Source organism: Rhea americana, unplaced genomic scaffold (genome assembly GCF_003343005.1).
Source record: "Rhea americana isolate MKP2758 unplaced genomic scaffold, rheAme1 scaffold_152, whole genome shotgun sequence".
Taxonomy (NCBI): domain Eukaryota; kingdom Metazoa; phylum Chordata; class Aves; order Rheiformes; family Rheidae; genus Rhea; species Rhea americana.
In genome coordinates, this window is record NW_028185617.1 from 1,439,641 (window position 1) to 1,449,971 (window position 10,331).

A 10,331-nucleotide genomic window follows, 5' to 3' on the forward strand; every position below is an offset into this window, starting at 1 on the left:
CGCATATATTGATGGCCATGATGGCCAACAAATTTAATACAAGAGACAACATTTTTCTGCTGAAAAATCTCAGTGCTCCTGAGAGTAGATTTCTGTGCTGCACTAAGGGATAACTCTCCCTTGAGTSTCTTTAGAGCCTCTGTCATTTTCCCTTTATCATTTCTGAAGGCTTCCTTGATTAAACTTATTCATGAAATTTTGGTAAAGAAAGTGTTGTAATTCAAATATTCAGCTCTTGCAATTGGGTGGAAGCCTGCTCTAGCCCACAGTTCACGCTGTCTCCTGCAGTTCACGCTGTGCTCCATGAAAGAGAACCTTATCCCAAGCTCGTGTTCTTTGGTCTTAGAGAGTAAAAATAAGGCTAATGTCTAAGGAAACATTTACTTTAGAAAAGTGGGTAAGCTTCTATTGCTCTCAAAGAGGCAGGAACTTCAGACTTCAAGGATTTGACCTTTTTGCTTCAAAATTCATATCCAACTGCATAGCTACATATTGATTATGCAGTAACCAAGTCCTTTTTTGTTGACTTCTTTTTAAAGCTCATCAGACCTAATTACTTCACTTCCAATTACTTCATCCTGTCACTTATTTTAGACTGAGACAGAAAAATAATTTTGCAATAGCAGATTATCTGTGGAAGAGACACATCCAATGGCAGGTTAAGCAGAACTCAAAGCCATCTCCTCTGAAGCAAGGAGAGTATAAACGTGATTACTGCAAATCTTTCATCCTGTTTGCACTATTTTGAGAAGCAGAGGAAAAGACACCTTGTAAGATTGTCCTCATCTCTTCATATTCCAGCTGGTGACATACAACGAGTTCACTGTTTTTAGATGACAAAAAGTCAGTTAGTAGCTCAGTCAGTTTCTATTCAGGAAGAGATTGTGCAGGGTATGAGACACTCTGCTGATCTAATTTTCACAAGGTATTTTTTAGTGTTCATCTCTTTCTCACTGGAAGTGCAAACAGACTTATAAAATCTTGCTCCACATCATGCAGCAAGAGAGAGTTTCTATCTGAATTAAGGCTGGTTCTCTTCTTTGAAGTTTTTATGAAAGCTCAGACACATTGATTGCTAGATCAAATAGGTCTGTTATCCATGACTGGCACAGTACTCTGAGCACTGTAAAGAAGCACGGTGTTCTCTCTGATGGATACTATTCTTTCATCGTCTGCTGTGATTACATGAACAGAATTGGAAAAGTTCTATACAAAAACAATGTAGTGTAAAAGTAATTTATTTTCTGAAATTTCCAGTTGCAGGAGGCAGGAAAATACAGCTGGAACTAGTTAGCTGCTAACACATGGGACAAAATAAAACACAAAAGAATATGTGGAACTAGCGGATAGGTAAGATATGATATCTGGATCATTGAAGCAACTTCTATTTGAATTCTAAGTGTCTCCAACAAGAAAGACATTACATTTCTGTGATACTGCTGATTTTTGTTATGGTCACTTTCCTCATAGAATCATAGAATCAGTAAGGTTGGAAGGGACCTCTGGAGGTCATCTAGTCCAACCTCTCTGCTCAAGTAGGGTCACCTAGAGCATGGCAGACAGGGTTGCATTCAGGTGGGCCTTGAAGAGCTCCAGAGGAGACACCACAATCTCTCTGGGCAACCTGTGCCAGGGCTCTGTCACTCTCACAGGGAAGAAATTCCCCCTCACGGTCAGGCGGAACTTCCTGTGCTTCAATTTCTGCCCATTGCCTCTTGTCCTGTCACATGGGACAACTGAAAAGAGTTTGTCYCCATCCCCTTGACACCCTCCCTTCAGGTACTTGTACACATTGATAAGATCCCCCCCTCAGTCTTCTCTTCCCCAGGCTGAAGAGGCCCAGCTATCACAGCTGTTCCTCACAGGGCAGATGCTTCAGCCCTCCGATCATCTTTGTAGCCCTACGCTGGACTCTCTCCAGTAGCTTGATGTCTCTCTTGTACTGGGGAGCCCAGAACTGGACACAGTACTTGAGATGAGTCCTCCCCAGGGCTGAGTAGAGGGACAGGATCACCTCCCTCCACCTGCTGGCAACACTCTTCCTAATGCACCCCAGGAGACCATTGGCTTTCTTGGCCACAAGGGCACGTTGCTGGCTCATGGTCAACTTCTTGTCCACGAGCACTCCCAGGTCCTTCTCTGCAGAGCTGCTCTCCGGAAGGTCAGCCCCCAGCTTGTACTGGTGCCAAGGTTTGGCCATCTTGTGGGTGAGAGTACAACATCTTCAACCGAGGCTGCTAACTGAACTTCTTGGCCATATCCCTCTGCTTCTCCCGGTTCTAAAATACTCCGGGAGTRGTTTCACTCTGTACATTTATTTCACTTCATTTCTGTAGAACAATCTGTTCAAAAAGGTGGCCAGAAAGAAAAATACAAGCATTTTGCACATCTAATCCTGCTACTATTGCCTATATGAGGAAGATGAAGCCTGTGGTGAGCTGTGTGTCCCTTGTCTATGTATGTGCTCCCCAGCTATAGCCTGCTCACAGCTGGAGAGCCACGATCTCTGAGTTTGCAGGGGGAAGCACCTTTCCTGGAGTACAGACAGAATCAAAGTTATCCTAATGGCAAAGAGAGGCCGTGGGACCACAAAACGATCAAGTGGCATGACGCCTTGACCTTGGTAATATCTTTTGTGTCTTCAGTCTTCTGACTGCCATGATCAGGGGAAGAGAAAAGAATGCATTATCAGGCTATCTGACCTGCTTCCCATCAGAGGGTTGGGAGAAGTGGATAGAGACTAGTATTTTGGCAAGGATATGGAAATAAAGACGACTGTCCCGGTTTGGATTCATCTTTTCTGACAAATAGTTCTTCCTAGCACCTCACCTTGCCCAGGTGGGGCCATGAGGAAAACTGCATTTCACAGGGCTCGTTGATATCCTCCTAGTGAGATGCTCAGTACTTACTGAAGTCAAAGAACCTGGAGATATAGACTTTTACTTTTGTCTTTTCCTGATTGTGCTCTTTTTCTGAAGTATTTTAACCAAAGAAGAACTGAGGAAACAAGATCCCTAATAATCAGAACCCCCAGAGACTGAACTGGGAGTTAAACACATGGCTAAGTGAAACAGACAGTTAAGACAGACATTAGAAATAATAGTTAGATTTTGTTTTTTTCTCAGAAAACTTTGGAGGAAAGAAAGTCTGCCTGAAAAATATAGAAAATACCTTCAGTAGGTGGGACTGCAGCTATTGTCTGAAAATACTAGGTCTAATCTAACTGTATAGGCACAATGAAGTACCACCATAATGAAACTGTACATTTTGGTATAAAAGAAAAATCAACATTTTTTTCATTAAAGCAACATCTCATTTGCATCTGAGGCTGAGGCTAGGCAAGTAGCATATACATATAACAGTCTTGTTAAAAAAATCATATTTCAGGGCCCACAGCATATAAAATGTTATCTTTTACCTATTGCTCAACAACACAAGAAGAGGAAAGAATTAGGAGCTCACCTTCTGTGCCCTGCGCTTGTCTGCTCGTTGATTCTGGTGGTAGATACGGCTGAAGTTGGAGACAATTACAGGAACCGGCAAAGCAATGACTAAAACCCCACTCAGGGAGCATATTGAACCAAAAATCTTGCCAGCTATTGTCTTTGGCACCATGTCACCATACCTAGGTTAAAGAAAACAAAATGTTAGTAAAGACAAAACTCTTCTGAAGTGCTGAATTTCTAGTTGAACTAATTACACAAAATTTTACTTGTCTTGCAAATAATTCTTTATGCTTATGTACATAGATAATACACATGTGCACACATAGACTGCATGCCCAGTGCTGTACACACACACGTTTTTAGTTTCAAGCTAATGATGGGTATTCTGTCCATCAAACTGTTAGCATCTTTATTTTACCTATCCTAGTCTTAGGCTGCCTCCGTTGCAATAGAGAGACAGAGAAAGCCTGTACTAAGGAAAAAAATCAGAATGTCTCAGTTAAGTCCCTGCTCTTTTTGTTCCGTAGAAGAACTCATCAATTTCCTTTGACTCTAGCAAGATCCCAGGGAAACCACTTGGTAAAATAGATGTCAAGCTGAACAATCTATTATCTCACTAAGTTGATATAATACTTTAATTTAAGAGGGTAGCATATCATTGGAACAGGACAAGGAGGTAGTGGACTTTCTATCCTTAGAGATTTTCAAGGCTTGATCTAGTGTTGCTGGTAGTCCTTCTTGAGTGGGAAAGCAGTCTAGCTGAAATCAAGAGGTCCCTTCCAACGAACTTTTCTATGATTCTATGAACCAAATATTTTTTCACTGAGCCAAAAGCATTTTCCAACAAACTCAAGCCACAATCAAGCAACCAAATAAGTTCTTACTGCAGATCCTGGCAGTGCTCAGAATTACCATAGCTTGAACATACTGCATTCCACATGCTGGATATTGTTTTGTACAGCTAGTAAGAATACAGTGCTGCTGAGGAGCATAGAGAGATATTCCAGTGACAGTTTATTAAGAGATATCTATTCTGCACTTTGTAGATGTCCATATGTTATAGGACAAGTATATAATTACATACTACAAAGTTTAAAAAAAAGTTAAATTACTTTGAAGTACCATTCTGTTTTTGACTTTACTGTATTTTAAGTTATTTTTAAACATTTATGTATCATTTGATTTTATCTAGTATACTTGCAAACAGAGAGATAACACATTCTCTATTGCAAAGAATTTGCAAATTATTTAATGATGACACATTCTCTATTGCAAAGAATTTATAAACTAGTTAATATAAGACAAGGTGAGGAATAAAACTGTAGCGTTTGCAAAGTGATATCACGAAGATAAAACCTGTCTGTTCAGTAGGAATTAGAAAGATAGTAGAGAAGATTGAGGGAATCTTTAAAGCACACATCCTGTACCTAATCCTGAGGAAGGAGACAAAAGAGACAAGTACATGAGACTACTGAGAAACTATAAGGGGTTAGGCAACACCTTCCAGCAATGAGATGTCAGCATATGTCAATAGGAGATTACGTATCGCCTTGCAGATGAAGATGAATTCTTTGTAAGATAAGAGGTATTTGTTTAATGGCAAGATTCAAACAGAAATAATAAAGATGACCACGTCTCAAATTATTGACTAAGATTACATTAGATTAAAAGAAAAAAAAGACATGTTTTGTTGCTTTACAAGGCATGTCTAAGTGTAGAATATTCACAGGAAAAAATACATCAATATTTGCACCAGCAAACCCCTCCACTTTACCAGAATTCAAATACTGTTAATTGCTGATTTTGTGACATTCAGAAATATAGAAAAAGATGTTATGCAATAAAATCCATCTTATAAATAATTAGTATAGGTGATCTCAATTACAGGATGTGTAAAACTAGAAAAATACTAGGAAGAGATTCATACTTTCCGTCATACTAGCATTTTCACTTCACAACCTAGGCATTTGTGGTTCTTACCTTTCTTAAAACAGGGCTGACTAGCAGCTGTCAGGAATGATGCATGCCCAACCGCTCTTTTGGGCAGGGAACTAGATAAATAACCTTTCAAGGTCCCTTTGATGAATGAGATTCCAACACCTAGATAACCTGCAGGGTTTCGGGTCAAGTGGCAAGCCTTGTGGTGGGCACAAAGTTGGGGTGGAGTGAGGGGAAACTCAGAACTGCGGTTGGCATGGGGCCAGAAGAGGCTGCTCGAGGTCAGCAATAACTTGGCCAGTGAATACTTGTTAGGGGGTGTGCTGGGTGACATGGTTCTTGCTTAGGGTAGGATAAGTCCTGGGATCAAATCTCTAGTAGTTGTTAATGGTTTTACAATAATAGTTACCATTTTACTTAAACCCTTCAGATATGATCTGAGTATTTTCTTAAATTGAAAGCAAAGCATATCAACAAAAAGCTATTTAAAAGACAATATACATTTACATACACCTGACACTGCGAGAGCTTGAAATGCAGCATTTAAACACATCTAGTACTACTAGAACAGATCTCTTGAATTAGAGTCCTAAACCTAAATTTAGATACCTAAAATTATCATTGAAATGCAGAATTGCTGAATTCATGTAAGCTTACATTGTCACCAATGACTGCTCTAGACAGAAGACATTTCTGGCTCTAATTCATTTGCTTTGAAGCAGCTGAGGGATATAGTTCATCCTGTTGATAATGTGACACTATAATTATATGAATCTACTGCAGACTGATATTTTAGGAGTAGTGACAGGAACTATTAGCTGATCCATTTTAAATATTTCAGTAAGTATGCATGTGAACCTACCTAATGACATAAGGAGATATCTTTTCACAGTATTTCAATATTGTGGAAAGAACTAAAAAATTAGGGTTGTTTGGTATATGAAGGTTTTTTCTCAATGTTTTTCTTGCATTCTGGGCAAAATGACAGGTGAATGCTTTCTATGCTTTTCTGTTGTTTTCTGTGAAATAACTTGGATTTGATTACTTTTTTATGTCAGCTTGAATAAGCTTCAATGCATGACATTTTCCAAATGTGATGGTTTTTGTCCATTGTTTAGTACTATCATTCCCATTATTAAAAACTCTAATATAATTAGATATTCTCCTGTTGATAAACACTGTGATGGAGATGTTTAAATGAGATCAAGGTAAGAAAAAAAAGACTATCAAGAAATTAGGCTTCCTGAACAAACTGAGAAATGTATTTGCTCACTTTTGTAACAAAGTAAAGTTTTTACTAAATTTGCCCTGGTTAGCCTTGCTTTTTTTTGGGGACAATGACACAGATTTTAGTCTAGCACAGGCATGACTAGAATTGTTAAAGAAGTTCCTCCTGCTGGATTAAACATTGCTTTCAGTTAGACCTTATATATCACTGACTACCACCAACGGAAGCTGTGGCATAGAACGAAAGAAAAAATTCTCCCGTCATTCATCTGTTATTATTTTATTCCTAGGAAAGGCTGAACAAGAAAAGAGTGTAACTCCATTTTCAGATGGCTGGGTAGCTTTGTGATTCTTCTATTTAAAAGGGGAAAAATTACACTTATGTTCTAAAACAAATTTTGATTTCTGTAGAAAATCTGATCTCTTCAGTCATGGAGACAATAAATATGGAATCTCATTAAGCAATTTTCACAGAATGACTTTTCAAAAGAGAACTATTTCAAGGTTTTATCTAGCACTGCCCTACTTGTCTCCCTATTACTCAGATTGTAACTGCAAGCCTATTCTCCTCTGCCTGTTTTCTTCCAGCTGCCGTCTTTTTATAGCTTTGAATACAGTCAGTTCCACGTATGCCTATTCTTGTGGCCCAAGCTCAAGTCAGTATTTGGGTCTTTATTATTTGTACTGACAATCTAATTTTGTTATATCAAAAGTGTCATCACAGTATTGTATGTTCCGGGTGAGTGAAGAAAAAGAGCTGTAACACGGATCCTTGTTACCAATCATGTACAATCTACTTCATTAGCCAAGAAAGGCAAGTGAAAAGMAGATGACAAACTGGATGTGTCAATCAAGTTTTATCAAACTGCAAGTCAGAAACTACACGATCAAAGTAGTGCCTTGGTTTTCCAGGACATGAAGAAGTCAGACGTATCAGTGGTGATAGCGCTTCGCTCTGCGGGTGCGTGTCCTACGCTCACTAACAGTGGCATAGCAAAGGGATGGATTTAAAGCCAGGTGTGTTTGCCTCAGTTGATTGCATTCAACAGATATGTGTTTGACTCCTCACTGCAAGGCATAATAGCAGATCAGCGGATTCCTGTCTTTTGCAAATGAATACTGGATCTTTCAGAGTACTGGTTCAAGTAATAGAGGCATGATTTCTAATAGCTTTGCATGACAGATTTGGGGGCATGAAATGCAGCTTGAAATGCACACAGAAGACTAAGCTGGTGTAGAACCTTGGAAACATGAATATATTTGGGTTTACAAATGCACGTTCCATAACCCTACCAGCAGGTCAGCAGAACTTATCCATTGATACCCACCTACCAAAGTGATTTTGTTATTTTGACTAATGAATAGAATATATCTAATGTTGCGTATACATTATTCAAGAAATCTCATACAACAGAAGCTGTCTGTAGCTTCATAGGCCATTTATTTATTCCAGAATCTAGTTAAGATACCTTTTTAATGAAGAATTCAGATACTAGGGGTCTGAATTGTAATTGAAACAAATCACACTTTTTGGCCATTATTCCTTTAATATTCTAAGTGTATGTGAGGGACAATACTGCTCATTTCAGTTCTATTTGTCTCTTTGATCAGAGAAGTAATTTTTTCAAATGAAAAATAACTATTTTTGAGAGTAAAATAACATCCAAAGATATTTTTATTTAGCAGTCTCTCTCTCTCTCTCTCCATCTCTGTGTGTGTGTGTGTGTGCATGCACGAGTGCGTGTGTGTGTTGAGATCAGAAAATGCCAGTTTGGAATAGTTTACTTCAGACAGAACCCCCTAAAACATACGATCCCAAAAATCAAAAGTTTATAGGATATGAGTAGTATCAATAAATATAGGATTTGCATTTCTATAAAGATCAAGTAGTGCAGTCTGATACTGAAACACACATTAAGGAAAGGAAATGTCGATATTCCAAAAACCTAGACGCAATAACATTTTCTGCCACTAGGGGGCATAAACACCATTTAAAAATAAATATAAATGCTATTTTTTTTTAAATGCGTATGTTACAAATACATGTGCTTTCTCTCCCACCTCCTTTGAATTAACTTACATTCTCTTTAAAATCTTAGGTTGATTGAGGTCTGTTATTTGCTCCTGTTTTATTTGCTGAAAAGAGAAAGCTAGTAACATTTATATTTTCAAACACGTAAAATAGATCACAAAATAATGGAGTTGTAAAATAAATGAAAGGTCATTAAAATTAACTTGGCAGTATTTGTTTTAGAAGAAAGGGAATTTCTGTCCAATGATGCAATGTATAATTCAGTACAACGATAATTATACAAAATCCGTGGAGACAAAACAATTTGTATAGAAGCCAGAACAGCACCTCTTTTCACACATGCAGGATAGGACAGTAGAGTTCAAGGTTTTTGTACTGGAGATCATTAACAGGATGGTCTGAGTTTTTAAATTCAGTGTAACTAGTTTTCCTGGGGCCTTTYGGGGGTAAGGTGTACTCTCTCATCAACTAGTCACCTTGCTGGTCTGGTCAACATCGCTGCTTTACCCACCACAGGGGGGAGATGGATCTGCCCTCACCTCTGCTCCCTGCAGCCTCCTGCTTGCCAGAAGCCGCATGCCGAGCCCCGAGGCTGCGCTAGTGAGACTCTCGGTGAAGGCTGTACAGCTGCTCATCACCCCRTTTAGGCAGCTAGCACCCAGTCAGATGCACGTTTACGCTCCAGCGTAGGGCAGAAGGCAAGGAAAATGGTTCCCAGCCTCTCTGACACTAACGATAATCATGACGAATCTGCTGCCTTCCTTAGGTCTTAAAATAGCTTAACGATTTTAGAAAAGTAATTTCTGATAGTACAAAATATTGCTGCTAGTATGAGATGCAGCACATTATATGCATTATTCCAAATTTTATTCCAATCTGGGGAGATTCTGTATGGAATTACAAATAATTTTTCTTGCTGCTTTTACTGCTGGGAAAGGCCTTCTGCTGCAAAAGCCCTCTCTTCTGCTGAGTAGGGATGGACGTGATCCCCTCCAGGGTCCATGAATGCTGCTCCAAGCACTAGCCAGAGTGATCACTCATGAATCATGAAAACCACATCCACTTCTCAAGGGCAGCAGTACACACTGTCCTTTCTAGCCTTTAGYGTAAGACAGTCAAACCTGCCTTGCCATACAATAGCACACTTTTCTGCCTCTGCACCTACTTGAGTTAGCAGTTCCCAAAATACAAARCTTCTGAAAGGAATATAGGGTTTTCTTTGCATGTGCACCAAGAAGCTTGTAAAGCACCAAGAAGGTTTGTAAAGGTGAGCTTTAGTATTTAGAGGTCACAAAAAATGAACTTTTACTTGGAAAGGTTAAAAGAAAAAAGATAAAATAAATGCTCTGACTTCCTGCAGTCAGGATAGGAATTCTGATCATCAAATTTCTCTTGTTTTCATTTACCATAAAATAAAATGTTAAATATGAAATTTTAAAAAATGTTTGTTGTCATCCCTCCCTCACTTTACAGGAAAAAAAAAAAAATCTAACTTCCTGAGTTGCTGTATAGCATCACAGAAGTATGATGTTTGTTTAATATTATGTGGTGGCTGTTTAAATTACCAGAGCAATGGTGCAGCTGTATTCTAAAAGCTACTTTACAGTCACACAGATTTCTGATTTTCTTTTTTTATTTCCAGTTCAAGCAAAGATTTTAATTTGAACTTTTTTTTTTTTTTTTTTTTT

The 10,331-nt window shown here is 38.6% G+C and overlaps 2 protein-coding genes across 2 annotated transcripts in view; both read right to left on the bottom strand.

Moving 5' to 3' along the window:
- Window positions 1-10,331, bottom strand: part of ING3 (inhibitor of growth family member 3) — a 425,405-nt gene that overhangs the window by 112,597 nt on the left and 302,477 nt on the right. The gene's annotated exons all lie outside the window — the stretch shown is intronic.
- KCND2 (potassium voltage-gated channel subfamily D member 2) overlaps window positions 1-10,331 on the bottom strand; it is a 277,027-nt gene that overhangs the window by 13,919 nt on the left and 252,777 nt on the right. The window contains exon 2 of the mRNA XM_085299720.1: window positions 3,463-3,625. Coding sequence (XP_085155846.1) covers window positions 3,463-3,625 — 163 coding nt within the window. The remainder of the gene's footprint in view (window positions 1-3,462; window positions 3,626-10,331) is intronic.